The 19,211-nt window shown below is 43.9% G+C and overlaps 1 protein-coding gene across 16 annotated transcripts in view; it reads right to left on the minus strand.

Moving 5' to 3' along the window:
* Window positions 1-19,211, minus strand: part of Map4 (microtubule associated protein 4) — a 158,372-nt gene that overhangs the window by 15,073 nt on the left and 124,088 nt on the right. For 9 of the 16 annotated variants that reach the window (XM_063261099.1, XM_063261098.1, XM_063261097.1 and 6 more), the window contains 2 exons: window positions 4,895-5,001; window positions 2,760-2,975 (listed from right to left, as the gene is read on the minus strand). In XM_063261099.1, the coding sequence (XP_063117169.1) occupies window positions 2,760-2,975; window positions 4,895-5,001 (323 nt within the window). Of the gene's footprint in view, window positions 1-2,759; window positions 2,976-4,894; window positions 5,002-12,499; window positions 14,104-19,211 lie in introns of those variants that run through there. The other 7 variants (XM_063261101.1, XM_063261100.1, XM_063261096.1 and 4 more) reach the window with 5 other exon arrangements.

Below are 19,211 nucleotides of genomic sequence, written 5' to 3' on the forward strand. Positions count from 1 at the left end.
GCCACTGCCACCACTCTTATGGCTGACATGCACCGGAGGGCATGTAACAAGATGGCACCACGCTGCATGTGGCAGGGCTACCCTACCACATTCTGTCTGTCAGAAGCCCTCATCTGACCTCCCATTTGCAGTCCACACTTGGGGAAAGCACTGAGCCCCTCTGGGCTTACTTTCCTCATGTGCATAAAGGAGATCAGAATAGAACCTTACTAAGGACCAGCTGTGATAATACGCAACGTAGGGTGAGGGTTAGAATTAGGAAGGAAAAGCATCAATCTGGCCTAGCAGCTACAGCTATCAGATGAAGATACTATTTTGATAAACATGCACGTCACTTGAAACAGGAAGCCAAATCACAGACAGAGGGCATCCAGGTTTCTTACTCCAAGAGAAGTGCCACTCGAGGGCAGGGCACTGATGGAGACAAGGACCGTGTTTAAATGGAGCGTGCTAGGGCGGTGCTCAGAAGTTACAGGCAATGCCGAGTGTGGTGGTACATGCCTGTAATCCCAACACTCAGGAGGGTCGCCTTGAGTTTGCAGCCAGCCTGGGCTTTACATAGTGAGTTCAAACCCAACCTGAACTGCGCAGCAAGACCCTGTCTCAATGAAAGAATTGAAGGAATGGAAGAATGAATGACAGGCTGGGATCTTATCAAACCAAGCCTAACTGCCAAAGCAGAGTAATGCCCATTTCCACAAATGGAGACCTGAGTACAGGGTGAAGAACTTTAAGACTGGAATCAAGAATTGTCTGTGCTACCACACAGGACTTTATGCAGAGCAGTGCCTTTGCTGATCACTTGAAAATCTGAGAACAAAGCCAGATGCTCTCTAAGATATTCCTCAAACATTTAATATGACTATGAATCAAAAAAATCTAATGTGATCTTAGTAATTCACTAGTAAGAGTATTAATAAGTTAGTAAAAGCTACTTTAGGAGACTTTAGGTAGGAAGATCCCAGTGCGTTTGAGGCCAGACTGGGCTACATAGTGAGTTCAAGGCCAACTGAACTATACAATGAGATCCTGTCACAAAACAAAATAAAACAGCAAAGCAAAAATGTCACCTGAGGTAGATATTTCTTAAGGATATAAAATCCTTCAGACATCAGGCTCTTGGCCTCAGCAAGCTGCAGGGCCAGCCTACCCTGTATAACTGAAGTTATTTTGCTATTTCTCAGTTTATATTTTTCTCCTCTGCCAGAGATCTACTTATTTTTCAGAAATGGTTCTTCTCCCTGTTTTTTTCTATACATCTACTTACCAAAATAACAGGCAAAATTTACTTTATTAGACTTTTGTTACCATCAGTTTCTCAGAAAAGTTTCTACCTGTCTTTAATGTAAAAAACAAGGCCAGGTTGAAATGCTACCTAAAAAAGCCATACTAAAACAAAGTTGTAGATCCCCAAGCTTTAAGCACTGGCTTTGCCGCTTGTTCACAAACTTTAGGAAGGAGACATTACTGAGCTTAACGTCCTTCAACTGCAATGTGAAGATACTACTGTGTGTATCATAAATTAAAGGAGATACTACTGTGTGTATCAGAATTAAAGGAGTTAATGTATACAGAGAAACTGAGAGTATGTCTCATTACTGAAATCTCACTGGATACCTCTCCTCCCTTGTCCCCAGGAGCCAATGCTGAATGGGTCACAGGACGACCTGTCCTATGCCCTCCCATTCAAACAAATTACTTCTAAAAATCCAGAGAAGTAGTCCACTTGGTAAATGAGGATCAGACAAAAGCATTCTAAGATTTTATCATTCCTTCTCTATGAAAACATTTCTCAGTTTCTTGCCCACGGTTTCAACCTAGCCTACGATCCCTAGGTTGCGCCACTTTCCTTTAGCAGAGTGAATTAGCTGGTGGGCCCATTCACGTGGGAGAGACTTGCCCACTGTGGCCCACTGCAGTGGCCTGCAGCCCTGCTCCAGCAGAAGGAGCAGGCAGTGAGGCAGCTCCGCCTCCACCCAGCCTCTGCCCCTGGACAACTCTGTAAGGTGAATGTGGCTCACAATATGATCAGTTTCTGCAGCTGGGTGTGGTAGTGCATGCCTGTAATCCCAGCACTGGGGAAGCCGGGGCAGGAGGATTATTGCCAAGTTCAAGACCAGCCTGGATTACAAAGTGAGCTCAAGGCCAGCCTGAACTGCATAGCGAGATCCTATCTCAAAAAGACAAAAAACAAAATAAAACAAAACCAAAAAAAACATCAGTTTCTGGAAGACACAGAAAGTGAGGATGACCTGGGAAGCTGTAGAACATCAGAAGCAGCCCAGTGAGAAGTGGCCTAATGGCAAATACAAAGGAACTTGTCACATGATGCTTGAACACATGGAGATCAGCTGGAAGGGCCAGGATATCACTAACATAATGCAAAAAATCCCCCTCCTCAGGATTAGACAATGGCAAACAATCAAATCTGATGTGGGAATTACATATACAAGGAGTATCTGATTAGTATATTGATCCAGGGAAAAAGATTAACAGGTCCATAAATAGGCAGAGTCAGGAACAACGCAGAAAAAGGCAGCAGTAGAAGAAATACTGCTTATAACTGGGGCAAGAAAAGGTAGAGAGAATACAAGGGTTTCAAAGGGCCAGGCTATCTCCACGGACACCCAAACTGATTCTACAAGCACCCTACCTTGTCCTCAATTCTGTAAGCTTGAGCCTTCTCTGGCAGCAAGAAGGGCTCATCTGGTTCACAGAGGGGAAACTGTTCCCTGGCATGGGACTCGGGGAGCACTTACCTTTGGCTTGGTGTCTCTTGAAGGAAAGGTGGAAGTCCTGGCAGTGGCAGCAGCAGGGCGTTTGGGTGGGGCAGCTGGTACTAAGCCTGAAGCAAGACTCATGGGTTTTTTATTCGACCCACCAGAGGTGGTAGGAGCTGGCTGCTTAGGGACAGGAGTGAGCTGTGTTTTGGCTTTCGATGCTGAAGTCTTTGCAGGTTGAGTGGTGGCCAAAGGCTTTAGGTCGATTGTTGTTTTTTTTATATTTTTATATTTTTATTTTTTAAAGACCAACAGCAAACACACAGACAAGAATAAAAACAAATAAAAAAGCATAAATTGCACAATTCAAAGTAAAATTATAAACAAGGAGGATGATGCAACTAAAAATTAGCATTTCTTTCTTCTGAGCTCAGAAAGCAGGAAAACAGTACCAGAACAGAGAGAAAGAGAGTGAGGAGGTTTTTTCTCTTTTTGGTGCTGGGGGTTGAATCTAGGGCTTCACACATAATAATCACACACTCTACCACTGAGGTACATCACCAGCCCTTTGAAATTTGTTAATGACAGTGTCACAAATCCCAGCAGTTTGGCACTTGAATATTTAACATCAGTAATAGCTTTATATTACTAGTTAACTTTTGGAAGTTGTAAAATACTTTCACAAAGAAATTATTAGCAGGTGATTAAGCCATTATTACTGGTATCTTTTCTTTGTTGATGTTTTTATTGTTGTTGTTGTTTTTAGCCTAAGTCAAGCTATGTGGCTAAGGCGGGCCTTGCATTTACAGTCTTTCTACCTCAGCTTCCTGCTAACTGGGATCACAGGCACATGCCATGGTACTGAGGTTGTCTGTTCATTAGTCACTCATTTGTAACACTGGAGAATAAATCCAAGGCTATATCTCCAGCCCTTTTTATTTTTTTGAGACAGAGTCTTGCTGAGCTGTTAAGTTGTCCAGGCTGGGTTTGAATTTGTGATCCTCTGTCTCAGACTCCCAGAAAACTGGGACTATAGGCATATACCACCACCACACTGAACTCTACTACCTGCATCCTGATGTGGCAACGTCACTATACCGTGACATGTAGCATTTGAACTTCAAAAAAAGTACAAGAAAGTAGCTCGTTATAGTGGTGCACAACTGTAATCCCAGCACTTGAAAGGCTGCGGCAGGAGGACTGTTTGAGGATAATTCGAGGCAGGCCTGGGCTACATAGTCAGTTTAAGGCCAGCCTCAACTACATAACAAGACCTTGCCTCAAAAAAAAAAAAAAAAAAAAAACAGGGATATAGCTCAGTAGTACAGTGCCTGCCTGGCAAAAATGAGGTCATTAGTTCAATCCCACCCCTCCAAAGAAGTATAACGTATAAGGTATAAGAAAGTGTCTGGAGGAGCTGGGGATTTAGCTCAGCTGCATAAGCGCCTGCCTTACAAGCAGGCAGTTGTGAGTTCGATCCCCGGTACCGATAAAAAGGAAAAAGACAAAAAAAAAAAAAAAAGAAAGAAAGTGCCTGGAAAAGGAAAGGAAAAAAAAAGGAAGCGTCTAAAGCTACAGGCCACCTTAAAACTCTGTATTCCCTTTTCATAAACATCTACTTCAGAGTATTCCAACTGTTCTTTTTGTAATGGAAGCAAAAACAAACTCAACAGGATTTTTTATAATAGATATATAAGATAAAAGGATCAAGAGCAGAACATTTAAAGTTTGGGTTAAGGGGCCAGAGATTTAGCTCAATGGCAACAAAAAGTGCTTGCCTGGCAAGTGTTAGATCATGAGTTCGATCCCTGGCATCAAAAACAAATAAACAAATACAGTTTGAGGTAGGCTGCTATGGTAAAATGAGAATGCCAAGATATTTTCTGCTGAGTGTGGCAGCACAAGCACCTGTAATCTCAACGCTCAGAAGGCTAAGGCAGGAGGACTGCAATGAGTCTGAGGCCAGTCTGGGCCACACAGTGAGCCCAAGGTCTGCCTCAGCTATATAGCAAGACCTTGCTCACCCCCATCAACATATTTTCTAAGCACATCCACACTTGTGGAAAGACTTAGACTGGCTCAGAAAAAAGAAAACACATTCATGATTCAAGCAATAGTAGCAGGAGGTAAAGTAAATTACAGGAGGAGGAGATAATCAGCATTGTGGCACCTACCTTGGTTCTCTTCTCTGGGCTCGGTGGGAGTTCCTTGTTGGGTGGGGTAGAGATGTCATTTCCGGTCACACTCACAGCCTCCTTTCCTTCTTCTGGCCTGGCTATTCCTGAGGAGGTGGAAACTGGGAATTATTCAGAGCAAATATTTTTTACATCTGTTTTGAAAAAGCTAGGCATAGCACATGGAGCACTAACTCCCACTTCATTCCGAAAACAACTGCACAGGTTTGAGCTGCTGCAGGACGGACAAGACTCCTAAGTGCTCACTGTAACAGAGGCCCCTTTTAGATTCCAAAGACTCAGGGAACTGTCCCTGTGGAGAATAAATCTAAGCAGGTTTGTACAAATGATCAGAGGAAGGAAATGGCACTTAAAGTTTGGATTCCCTTCCCCTGAGACCAGTGAAGAGGTACTGTCACCCAACCAGCGCACGCAGGGACAAAAACCTCTTTAACTGGAGTCTGTCTCTTAGAATAAAGGTTGTGGAGAGATGGGGTAGTAGCCAGAATAGCATCCACAGTCCTCCCCTTACTTCCTGTCCTGTAAAGCACCATCTCATGGAGGATGTGAGGTTAGTCTGCTCCAGTTCTAGCAGTGACCCAGATTTGCAGCAAGGCAGCACTACATGCTCCCGGCAGAGGGGCTGCTGCGGACTTCAACAAGGCTATGCCTGAAAGGACTAAAGCACCATGGCATTTGGAATTAGCTAGGAAGGGACAAAAGGTTCAAAATCTAGAGGCAAAAAAGTTACATGTAGCTAAAAAAAGAAAAAGGCGAACGCTAAACAGAAAAAATTTTTAGATTCATTATAAAGAGCTTACAGTATAAATTATTCCTACAAACCAGTGACTCTCACAAGAAAAAAAATGAACAAAAGAATATGGAGATAGTTTATAGGAAAATATGAAAAAGATGCCTAATCTTGAGTATCACAGAAAAGAAAATTAAAATTATGTTAAATTGCCTTTTTTTTTTTTTTCTTTTTTCACTTGGGTAACACATTCCAAAAAAGCTCAGTAAGACACAGTCTAGAGTATGCACAGCCTTCCCTCCCAAAAACTGATCTGGGGGTAGAAATTTCCCTTTCCCTGGGCTCCTCAGGTACAAACAATGTCTCAGCAGCTCTGTGTTTATCTTCTGGATATGGGACCCCGTGTTTGTGTCCTTTATGTCTATCATGTAGTAGTTGTAGATGGCTGCACGACTCCTCTCAAACCAGCCCAGCCCAAACAAAATTTTTGCCCCACCTCAAACACAGCACCAAAACAAAGAGCAAGTAAAGTAGTCCTCGACACTGCAGTGCTGGGCAGGGCCTGAAATGCTATCTTTAGCCACTGATGGTACATACCTATAATCCCAGGACTCTGGGACTTTGTTGCAAAATAAAATAAAACAAAGCTCTTTGTAATCAAACATATTATCAAATGTTCTAAAACTTGAAAGTAAGTACTGGGCGGAGCTGAGGTAGGGTTGTAAACTTACTGGCAACACTGGTGAACTGGCCCCAATGACAGCGCAGTCTGGTGAGATAGTGGCTCTGAAAACTGCATTACAGAAAAACTTCAATCCAGCAATCCAACTTCCAGAAATTCATTTTAAAGACATGTTTCACCCAATGGCAAACATGGAAGGTTGTATACCACATAATTATCTCAAAAGGTAGGGGCCAGGGATATAACTTAGTGGTATACAGCACCTGCCAGCAAGCACAAGGTCCTGAGTTCCCATTTCCAGTACCAAAAAACTTATCTCGAAAGGCAAAGCACTAAAACATTCCTATAATCCTAGCACTCTGGGACCCAAACTGGTTCCGAACAGTTCTTCGAAGTTTGTTAACAGAAAACGGATATATCAATATAATTGTGCAAAGTGACACAAAGTGCCCACAGTTCCCACTATTTGGGAGCCTCGGGCAGGAAGACTCCAAGTTTGAGGCCAGGCTGTGAAATTCAGTAAAGAGTCTGATTCAGAATATAATGAAAAACAGGGCTGGGGGCCAGGATTTAGCTCAGCAGTGTAAGCACCTGCCTGGCAAGTAAAAGGTCATGAGTTTGATCCCAGGTACCAAAAAAAAAGGTTAATAAACCCCCTTGGGCCTGAGTTCAATTCCAGCACCACAGACAACCCAAGTGTATCAGTATAATGTCTTGTTCTGAAAAAATAAAGCATGAAAAGATTCTTTTTATGACTGATACAAAATGATCCTTATCAAGTGAAAAATAGACCAAAAGAGCAGACGACAGTACTCATAACAGGGAGACCATTTGTCTAAAAAGGAGGTGGAGAAATATATTATTGAAAATAACACTATATAGACAAACTGGTAACCTAATTTTTTTTTAAGGTGGAGAGAAGAACGCGATACCAAATTCGAGAAGTTAGGAGGCTTGAAACTTTTTGTTTAGAGAAATATAAGAAATTCTCAGGAAGTTGCAAAGGCATGTCAGAGGGAGGTCTTGTATACCCATCACCTCATCTCCCCCACCTCCAACCTGTGAAACTGGAGCAAACATCGAACCTGACAACTGAAATTGGCACAATCTTTAGAACTTATTCAGTTTTTCCAACCTTACACTCTTTCATTTGTGTGTGCTTCTATTCAATTCTACATATTATTTCCTGTCACCCATCCCTTCCCGATTCTTCAGTCTTTGGCATCCGTGTTTCTGAAATAACTCCCAGGACCTCACTGGGTAACAGTGGTGAGAAAGCCCTTCTCGCTTTATTTCAGTTCTGGGCCTGGACGAACTGAGGTCTTATTCTGCTCCTAACTGCCCCATGGGCTCAGATGACCCCACCTCTGTGCAATGCTCCTCCCCACCCAGCCTGGCTGGCATGGGTTTCTTGTGGGTGTTGAGTGAGCTGTTGCTCTATTTGTAGTTTAAGGAGCATTTTCTCATGAATGAGTGCTACATTCTGTTGAATGCTTTTTGCGTTTATGATTTTCCTTTTTTACACTGCACATATGGTAGATTATTCTTGTTATTTTGATCATTGAATCAATCTTGTATATTTGGAATAAGTCTCACTTGGCTGTGCTATGCATAATTTTTCTCATATATTGCTTGCTCGGTATGATTTGGTAACATTTTTTGTTAGAATTCTTCCATGTAACTTTATAACAGTTAACCAGTTTTAAATATTCCATTTTTAAAATACTGTCTTTGACTGCTTCTGGTGCAAAAATATTGGCCTTATAGTTAGGAGGTGTTCTTTAATATTTTATGAAAGAATTGGTGGTGTTACGTGTGTAGTAAATTTTCAAGTAAAGCAATCTGGACTGAAGATTTTTTTTTTTTTTAATCGGTACCAGGGATCAAACTCATGACCGCCCGCTTGCAAGGCAGGTGCTTATGCCACTGAGCTAAATCCCAGCCCCAAGATTCTTTTTAAGGATATTCTTTTACTTTCTTTTCTTCCTTTTTTTCTTCCTTCCTCCCGCCTTCCCTCTTTTCTTCTTTCTTTCTGTGGTAGTGGTGGGATGGATTGACCACAGGCCCTCATGCTAAACAAATGCTTTATCACTATATCCTCATCCTCCTTTTTATTTTTGAGACAGTCATGCTAAATTGCTCAGTCTGGCTAAAACAGTTCTTAGTTGGACATGGTGACATGCATTTGAAAATCTCAGCACTTGAAAGGCTTGACCTTGAGTCAAGGTCAGCTGAACTACATAGCCAGATCTTGTCTCAATAAACCAAAACAGAATTCTCCTGCCTCAGCTCCCAAGTGCTGGGATTACAAGCATGCACTACTTCAAGGAGACAGAATTTCTATGCCTATTTATCTTTTTAGGTTCTTGTTGTTGCTGTTGTTTGAGTCGGGGTCTCACTATGTAGTTCAGCCTGGCCTTAAACTAACTTATGTAGCCTAGGCTGGCATCAGCTCACAAGATCCTCCTGCCTCAGTCTCCTGAGTGCTGGGATTATAGGCAAGCACCACCACACCAGACTTACTTATCTTTTTGTAACACTGGGGATCAAACCTAGTGCTCCGGAAATGCTCTGCAAGAGTTCTCACACTGAGCTACACTCTGGCCTTTTATCTTTTTTTTTTTTTTTTTTAAACTGAACTCATGACCTCGCACTTGCCAGGCAGGTCCTTATGCCGCCCAAGCTAAATGCCAGGCTTTATTTTTTAAGACAGGGTCTCCTTAAATTGCTCAGGAGAGGCTCAAACTTATACTCTTCAGCCTCAGCCTCTCAAGTAACTGGAATTACAATCATGTACTACTGAGTCTGGTTTAATGTATCCTTTCATTTTTTTCTGGTTTTGTTTTATTTTTTTTGAGACAGGGTCTTGCTATGCAGGTCAGGCTGGCCTTGAAATTACTACGCAGCCCAAGCTGGCCTCACACTACCATCAGTCCCGCCTCAGCTTCTCCAGTGCAGGGATCACAGGTGTATACCACCGTGCCCGTCTACTGATGCTGTACCCTGCTTTGGGTACCTTTTGCAGTGGCTCCTCTGTTATTACATACAATGTACACACACCTAACTGCTGAAAGCTCACTTCCATTTAGGGTCCTTTGGGCTGGGGATTTAGCTCAGCGGCATAAGCGCCTCTTACAAGTGTGCGGCCATGAGTTCCATCCCCGGTACCGATTTTTAAAAAATCCCATTTAGGGTCCTTAACCTTCTCCATTTTAAAAAGAAAGTATCTTAAATATTTTTTCTCCATACATTGAATGCTGCAACGCATATAGTGTAATGTTTACGTCAGTCATCAAATAGTTTAGAAATTGCTGATAAAAGAGGTCTATTATAGTTCCTCCTATTTTTTCCCACTCCATTTCTATTCCTTCACTTCTGAAATTCCCAGCTTCCTCCTGTTATCTTGTCTTTCTGAAGAGCATCCTGCAGCATTTCTCTAGGGCAGGTCTACTAGCAACAAATACTCTTGTTTTCCTCTATCTAGTAATCTTTATTTTCCTTTCATTCCCAGATAGTTTTACCAGACAGAAGCTGACACTTCTTTTAGCACTTAAAAAGCACTGTGCCACTTCCTCTGGTGTTTTAAGATTTTTATCAGGGCCAAGGATATGGCTCAGTGGCCCAGCACCTGCCTGGCAAGCACGGAGTCCTGAGAGTTCAATTCCCGGTACCAAAAATATAAATCTTTCTGTTTCTATTACAAATATTCTTACTAAAAGTTTGTGAGATGCCTTAGCATGAATTTATTTGCATTTATCCTATTGGGATGGGTTCAATTTCTTGAATCTGTTTGTTGATATCGTTTGGCAATTTTCAGTTATTATTTTTTTCTTTCTTGTTTTTTGAGACAGAATCTTACCATGCAGCCCAGGCTGGCCTCAAACTCATGGCAATTCCTCCTGCCTCAGACTCCTGAGTACTGAGATTATGAGCATATGCCACCAGCTTGTTATTATTTCTTCTGCATAGTTGTTCAGTCTCATATTCCCCTCTAATGACACGAATGTTAGATATTTTGTTAGTGTCTCATAGATCTCTGAGAATCTTTTTGGGGGCCTAATTCTTCATAAATTTTATTGATCTATCCTAAAGTTCATTGATTTTTTTGCCTAGAAAAAGGGATCTGAACACAGGGGTAGCTTTACTACTGAGCTACATTGCAGCTTTTCTTATTTTGAGACAGAGCTGCCCTCAAGTCTTGCATTTGTTATCCTTCTGCTTTAGCCTCCTGAGTAGCCGGGACCAGAGCCCAGTGTCTTACTATGTAGTTCAGGCTGGCTTCGAACTTGTAGTGTTCCTTCTGCCCCAGTCTCCAGGGTACTAGGATTTCAGCCATGCGCTACTGCTTTTCCTACTATCTTTGCTTTTGTGAGTTCCTTTGCCCAGAAAGCTCTGCCTTGCCTGATTGGGTATCCTACCTTTCTAAAGACCAATTCAATTGCCACCACCTCTAAAAACTTTTCATGTCAGGCATGGTGGCACTTGCCCATATTCCCAGCACCTGGAAGGCTGAACCAGGAGGACTGCCATGAGTTTGAGGACAGCTGGGGCTACATAGCAAGACACTGTCTCAAAACCAAACCAAACCAAACCAAACCAAACCAAACCCAAACCTTTTATGATTCACAACTCCCTCAGTTGCAGCCTCGACTAGGTCCTAAATTGCTCAAGCACAAGGATAATTTCCAGGACCTAGACAGCAGTGGTGAACTGGGCACAATGAGTGAGTGAGTCTTTACAGTTGTATCTACATAGTGTTCCACAGAATCCCAATTCAAATACTCATCAGGTGAGTCGGTCAGTGGATTTTTCAGTCACCTGCAAATTTTTCTCATTAGTATGAACTGCTCTTGGTGTAAACTAGAAAGAACCAGTTCTGAAACAAGTCATCACTCATTACCATTGTTTGTTTTTTGAAGAAAGGGCCACACAACCTAGGGTGGCTTTGAACTTACTGTGTAGCCCAAGCTGGGCTCCAATTCCCAATCCTCCTGCCTCTGCCACCATGCCTGCCTCAGTCTTTGCCATCCAGATGGTACACAGTACTGAGGCGAGCAGCTGAGGATCAAATGAAGGTGACAGAATCAGTTCACAGGAGCTTACAGTTCTCACAGGACTGGAAGCCCATGAAACCACAGGAACCTGAGTTCTTAGATCTGGAGCCCTATTTTCATGAAAGAGAGACAGACCGCCCTGTTCCACTTAACACTACCCTAGAAAAGTACATTTCTTATTTTCAGAGACAGAAAGAACAAGAAATTTCATCAAACTGTATGGAAAGGAATAGAGAAAGGACAGTCCCCAGGAAAGAGCCTATTTTTCACTAAGAAAACATCTTTTAAATTAACCATGAACAAGCTGTGAATCTTAGTCCTTTGTGCGCCTAGTGGATGCAGAGAAATGGCTTTCTGAGCCCACCAACAATGAGCTCCGAGGGGTGGGGGTGGGGGCTATGACACAAAGACCACAGCCAGGCAGTTTATCAGATTTCTGGGTTCCCTTTCTTCTCCCTCTCCTGTAAACCCTCCCAAAACTCATACAGAAAGAGAAAACTAGCAGCAAGATTGGGTCAAACATGAAGAACAGGAAAAGAATATTAAATAGCCAGTTCTCAAAGGATCTTTTTCAGCCTAAACAAAAGTAAAATGTTCTCCAAAGCTGAATAGACAACAGAGCTTCCACCCGGACTGCAACTTAATGAGGGGTGGCAGTGCTGATAAACTCATTGTGCATCCTCGCAGAGTGACAGCTCTCCAGGCAGGATCATCAATCAGCTGCGATTGGCCTCTGTACAGCTAAGGATGCATCTGGTTCAAACCAACTGGCGCTGAGGGGTGGGGGGTTGGGGGATGGGGAGGGCAGGACACCACGAGGTTAAGGAAGGGGCTCTAAATCTTATCCTTCCACCCCTGCTCTCATCTATCCACTGCCAGCCAGCGGGCCCCTCACTCCTGCCTATCTGTTACTTGGCAGGCGCCAGCTTGCCCAGCCTGATGCACTTTGTTCCTCTCTGCTGCTCAGTCCCAGAAGCAGGATTCAGGGATTTGGCTTTCCCAGGGTATGCAGGCAGAACTCCATCGTGCTGGCTGCCTAGCACCTCTGGTGATCTACCACTTTGGTTCCTTCCTTGCTGTCCGCTTGTTCCCAAAGGAAGCAAAATTTAGAAACATACCATCACGTGGGGTCTCCTCTCGCAGCAGCAATGGAGTGCTCTGGGGTGCACTGACCTCAATTGTTTTCTTGCCTGGTCCTGGCTGCTTCTCGCCTCCCTGGCAGACCAGAGAATGCGGATCAACTCTGATTTCCCCAGGAATGTCTTGCTGTCCTTTTCCCTGGCTGCCTCCTTCAGGAATCTGCTCCAGTGTACTGTGGGGGTGGAACCCAGCACTCAGTTCCTTCTTCGCAAAGTGGGTCAGCTCCTCTGCCCCCCGAGTTAGCACTTCCTCACAGAGGAGAGGAGATGCCTCCTTAGTAGAAAGCGCGGGCAGCTCCCTGGGGCTCAGCTTGCAGCTGGCCATCTGTTCCTCAGCCACTGTCATGGAGCGTCTCACTGCAGGGCCTCCCAGCTTCCTGGGTATGGGGCTGGGGGCGAGGCTATTGGGGGATGGCAGCAGTCCAGAAGGTGTTTCCCCTCGGGAAGGGCGCTCAGGGTACTTATCAGCCAGGTTCATGGTGGGGGGAACTGAGAGGTGCGAGCACTCAGACAGGGCCCGGCGCATGGCCTTTTTCTGCTGGGGTGTCTGGTCAGGCATGGCCCCGTCCTCAGAACTCAGTTTCCCCAGCTCCTTCTCCTGGTCTCCACTGGCAGAGGCAGCACTCACGTAATCCAGGGTGAATTCCACCATAGTAATGGGCGGAATAGCACTGGAGGAGCACTCACTGGTGGGGGTGGGGTGAGCGACAGCCACCAGGAGTGGGGGCTCACACTTGGGCTGCCCAGTACTATCATTTATCACCCCAATGAGTGGGCAGCCAAGGGTGAGGCCATTTCGCTCCTTCCCTGAACTTGCTTCCCTACAGTCCTGAGAGCCCCCAGCCACTGGATGAAAGTTGGGGTTCCAAACGCTGGTCTCCTGCTCCTTACCACACTGGGTGGGGATTTGGGCAGCCCCAGGACAATCCAGATCCAGCTGGCTCTGGGGCTCCAGCCCATTCTTCCTTGCCACGTTCCCTTGGTCTGTAGTGGCTTTGTTTCTGTCTGGCCCCTCTGTGAGTCTTGGCTGGAGCCCGGCTGTCTTCTGATGTTCCAAGTTCCTCTCCAAGGGACAGCAGCTTTCTGAAATCACATACTTGCTCTCAAGGTGACCTGAGGTTGCTTGATACTCCTTGTTCTGCCCTTCAATGCTGAGTGCTTTGTCTCGTTTCCCCTCAAAATAGCAGAGCTTATTCTGCTCCAGGAAGCTAGCGGTCTTCACAAGCCCGTCTTTCAGCTGCCCATCCATGCTGACATTCAGCCCGATTTCATTCAGTTTACCCTCTGTCCTCTGCCACTCGAATCCCTCTTGACCAATTTCTTTTGGAGGGTCTATCCGGCACTCTGCAGGCGTGCCCTGAAGGAGCTGGCCAAGCGCCTCAGCAAGAGAGGCTGGAGAGGCTGGCTGCTTGTCGGAGAGCGACATCGCCTCTTCCACTGAGCTCCCCCCTGGCTCCCGATGCTGTAACACCACCTACGATAGCAGAGCTTGTGGTGACATCATAAGTCCCCAGCATACAGGATGAAACTCGCCTTTCCCCAGTGCCCTCTTCCCCTTAAGCAGCAGGGTGCTAAATATATTTACCAGGTGAGGAAGAAAGGACAGAAGAATGAATGGAAGAGAAAGAAAGGAAAGTGCTGCTTCCCACACAACCGCACGCCAGGGTTCATCTGAAACTATGATTTCCTGTTAACTAGCTCTCTGTTTAGACCTGCAATTTAAAATACAGTACAGTGTCAATCTGGGCACTGAGGATAGTAATTATTTTGGCTTTCACTGATATAGATACATGTGTGCCCACATATTCCCTTACATGATACTATGCCTAACCTTCCACATTCACCCACTCAAAAACTGTTTTAAAAATAATCAGGATTCATTTGGCAACCTTAAGCTATAACCCCTGAAAAATAATGACTCCAGGAAATTGTTCAGAATATCATTTAAAAAAGAAAAAAGCTTAATCTAATATTCAAATTGCAGGCATATCATTTCTCAGAGCAAGAGAGGGTTTGCTGTCACAGCAACTTATCAAATTCCCTTGAAACTGACTTGAGTGAGGTCTGCAAAGGCTGTGTCTGCAGAGTGCTGCTAACAGCTCTGCCTGCAGGAGAGCTTACTAAAGGGCTGACTCTTTAAAGACACTCCCAGGGCTTTGGACACACACATTCCAACTACAAAACAGTGATCCAATCACAAACATCCCCTTTGTGCTTCTCTACCCATGCTCCCGCTCCCGTGGCCCCCCAGCCTCTCAAACGCTTAGGGACCACATGAGCACACAGAGGACAGTTCATTTTCCTCTGACTTCTTAACCTTAAGGACTCTGACAGCCTGTGGCTTAGTTTTTCACACCCACCACATCACACTACTCCCACATAGCACAGATGGTCTCTTGCTCTCCTAACTTTGAGCTTACAAAAGTACATTCAGAACTGACCAATCGGGGACTGGGGATTTAGCGGCATAAGCGCCTGCCTTGCAAACAGGCAGTCAAGAGTTCGATCCCCAGTACCGATAAAAAAAGAAAAAAAGACACACACACACACACACACACACACACACACACACACACAAAAACAGAACTGACTAATCCATGAAACAAGCTATACTGTAAGAACAGGCCAAACTTCGAACAAAGCTGATTTTCACTGTCTAGCCTGTAAGTTGCTACCTTGTACTACTACAGAGTATTGTAAAATATCCTATCGAGAACCCAAGGATGGGGCCAGGGATGTAGTTCAGCAGCACAGTACCTGCTTGTCAAGTACAAGGCCCTGAGTTCGACTCCTGGTACAAAAAAAACAAAAGATTTAGCTTAGTTTTTTAAAATCCATAAACTAAAATGATTTGATTATAGTTGTTAAATAATGATTTTTTTTTGTCTTTTTCATTTTTATCGGTACCAGGGATCGAACTCACGACTGTCTGCTTGCAAGGCAGGTGCTTATGCCGCTGAGCTAAATCCCCAGCCCCTTAAATAATGATTTTAGGAACAAGAAGAAAGGGCAGACTAAGATTGACCATCTTTGGCCCATACTAGTGATGGTGCACCTTTCAGAGTTTTCAGTGATAGACAGCCCACTGTGGCATGCACGCCAATGTTTTGTTGCAGTATATGTCAGTAAGAATTCACTGGCAGTAGGAATTCACTGACAGGGAACAAGGTCTCCGTAATCTATAGCAAAGCTCTTGCTAAGCAAAAAGAAGTAGGAGATACAATGAATGGAGTGGATACGAGGATTCTAATTATTAACAGGAAAAAATAAAGAGTTTTGGGTACAGACACACTGGCAATGAAACAGCTAAATTTCACCTTTCTTATTTTTCTATATACATATTATAGCTGAGTAATATAATTAATTTTTTTGGTACCAGGAATTGAAATCAGGACCTTGAGCTTGCCAGGCAGGTGTTTATGCCACTGAGCTATATCCCCAGCCTGAGTAATATAATTAAGCATGCACAGTATCCAACAAAAATAAGTAAGGTCTGGAGTTGAGAAAGGTATCATTATAAAATATACTAAAGGGTGGGCTAAAGCAAGAGGATTGCTGCAAGTTTGAGGCCAGTCTGGGGTACATAACAAGTTCAAGGTCAGCCTGAACTACACAGTAAGACCCTATCTCAAACAAATAAACAACAAATATACCAGAGGAAGGATGTGAGGGTTATCTGGGTGTAACATCTGTCACATTTATTATCCTTGGTGTCTGGATGTCCCCCCAAAGCCTCAGGCAAGCTTTTCAGAGGCAGCTGAATCTAGAGTTCAAGACTGATTCATGGTCCTACTCTGGGATGGAGGGTGTTAAGTGCTATGCTGGACCTAGGGCAGGTAGCCTGCATACAATATAAGGGACAGAAAGACGCTTGTCCCTTTGCTCTTTTGCTTGCTTTTTTTGTTTTTGTTTTTGTTTTTTTCGTTTGTGTTTTTGCCTTGAGCCTAGAATTCAGTGTAGGGTTAAACAGTTCAGGGCCTTTGGTTTTTTTTTATGTTCCATGACTGGTTTTTCACATTTTTTCTTATCAGTTACCACAAGGCAACACTAGTTTCCAGACTGACCAACTGTTCCTTGTTATTATCTCCAGGAAACAATTCTAATAAATTATCATTACAATGAAAGTCAATAATTCTACAATTACAATGACTGATGACATTCTTTCCTGATGTAAGCTGAAGATTGTGAAGTTACAAATCTGTTTTCTTACCTAGAAACAAATGATGGTTGTATAATACAGACATGTAAAACCATCTCAAAACCATATTCTACTGAAGTGTGGAAAGGTTTCTTAGTACACGTTTAACTTAAGAAATCATGATGCTCTCTGATTAATTTCCAAAAGTTGTAAAGCAAACGAGCAGAATGCCAAACGCTGCGCTGGGAGTGTAGCTTACTGGTTGTGCTCTGGCTCAGCATGTGCAAGGCCCAGGATAGAGCCCTGGTACTACCATGGGTGGGTGTTTGGGTGGAGGAACTGAAGCTAGTAATCCAATTTATGTGAACCCAAAGCATTAAAATGCTTATATATGAAAAATCTCCTAAGAAGTACAACTTAGAAATTCCAGCAGTGTGTTCTTTTATATGTGGTACTAATCCTCTAGGCCTCTGCACAAAAAAGGAAACTATTCAAATAAAATGAGGTAAAAGCACCAGTCTTCAGACCACTTATTCCACATATTTCTATGGTCCTCTACTGTGGAGGACATTAGGAGCCTTGAGGAATGTATCTTCCTTTCTCTAATCTCATCTCAAAATGTTTCTCAGACCTCTGTTTCCCAAACAGTTTTTAGGCCAGACACAGCCCAATGCGTGCAATCCCACAAACATTGCATATATTTGCAACATTGCTGTGCCACTGCACAGCTTCCCCTACTGTGCTGGCAACTCTGACCTGACCGCCAGATCCAGTTCAGATCCAGGCCCCAGACACAAGAGGGCTCTCAGTCCCATTTTGTTCCGTATGCCCATCGCGTCTAGCTCATGCCTCTATATATTCTCTCATTAAAGAATTTTCACTGAAGTAAAACCACCTGTTTAAATTTGGTTTTCCCACTCTAGAATCCCTGAAGAGAATGTGTTTCATTACGTACCTTTTTTTTTCCTTTTTATTATTATCTATTTCAGAATAAGGGAATAGCCTTACTTGGTATCTGCTGAATAAATCAACGAATGGGTGAAACATCAAAAGTTCAAATCAAGGGGCTGGGGATTTAGCTCAGTGGCATAAGCACCTGCCTTGTAAGCAGGCGGTCGTGAGTTCGATCCCTGGTACCGGTAAAAATGAAAAAGACCAAAAAAAAAAAAAAAAAAAGTTCAAATCAAGTTGTGTGCCTCCTATTTGTAGAGCAATATGTAGAGTTTCTATGACAAGCAGATTTTGCCCAAACTTACACAAATTAGCACCACTGCAAATTGCGTTTAAAAACGCAATTTCAATCTGTTCAGACATAAGATGACTTATTTCAGTGGAAGTATCACAGGGAAAGGGTGTCGACAATGAAAGCTCCTTGAATGTTACCCTCATATTTTAAAGAAGTGAATATGGGCAGGCGTGCTAGTGCACACCTGTAATTCTAGTACTCGAGAGTCTGAGGCAGGAGGTTTACCAAGAGTTTAAAGTTAGCCTGGGCTACAAAGGCTACTTTGAACTATGTAGTACTGACCCTATCTCACAAAAAAAAAAAAAAAAAAAAAAAAAGAAAAGAAAAGAGTGAACATATCTATAATACAATTCAAAAGCTAAAGTGGAGACTTCCAGAAGAACATGGTGGATATATAGCAGCAGCTACGGAGGCTCTCTGAGATACAATGCTTAAAATCCAGGAATGGTGCGGTACGAGGAGTCCTAAGCAAGTCCTTAGACCTAGGATACACGCTGCCGACCCAGGAATGAACTAAGCTATGAGAAACCAACTGGAAATCCAATCCTAGTGCTGTAACAGGAACAGATAAAATCTCAGCGTGGAAGCTAGAACCCGCGCCACTGGAAGCCGCGATTTGAATTTCCTGCTGTGGCTGCTGCCTCCAAATCTACTGGGCAGGGAGAAAGACGCGCGAAAGCTCTGAGAGCGGGAATCTGCGAACGGAGTTGAGAGCGGGACTAGCAGGGAGCCCTACATCGACTTGTGGTGAGTGAGAGGATGGGGACCCTTTCATAGAGTAGGAGGCTCCAGCAAAGGACATACTGGGACTGGGCAGACTTGCCCGAACAGGACACTGCAGTGACATTAGTCACACATTCCCCTCTCAAGTGGAAGTGGTGGGGCGTGCCTGACCTGTGTGACACGGAAGACTAAGACCCAGGAGGCTAGCCCAAACCAGGTCCCAGCGCCTGGAGGTGCAACCTATCGGTGAAGCCTTCGGTAGGTTGACTGGAAGGGCGGGCCCAGCAGAGGCTGCCCAGGTCTGTGTCTCCCTAGTACACTGCAGTGGGTGGGAACATCTAGCCGGCGCAATTCAAACAAACTGTAACCGAAAAAGAGAAAAAAAAACTGGGCCTCCTACATTCGCTTGTATGGAAGGAACAAAAAGTATGGGAAGAGGAAGCAACAAAAAAGGGTCCTCAATCCCCTATCTGAAAACACTGATCCAGGAAAGGGAAACGCAAAGGAAGACAGAAAACATGCAGTATCAGACACGGCACCAATAGACATCAATCGATATCTCCAGAGCCTCATAGATGTCTTTA

The sequence above is a fragment of the Cavia porcellus genome, unplaced genomic scaffold, assembly GCF_034190915.1.
Source record: "Cavia porcellus strain 051 isolate PalLab524CR breed Dunkin Hartley unplaced genomic scaffold, mCavPor4.1 scaffold_14, whole genome shotgun sequence".
Lineage (NCBI taxonomy): Eukaryota > Metazoa > Chordata > Mammalia > Rodentia > Caviidae > Cavia > Cavia porcellus.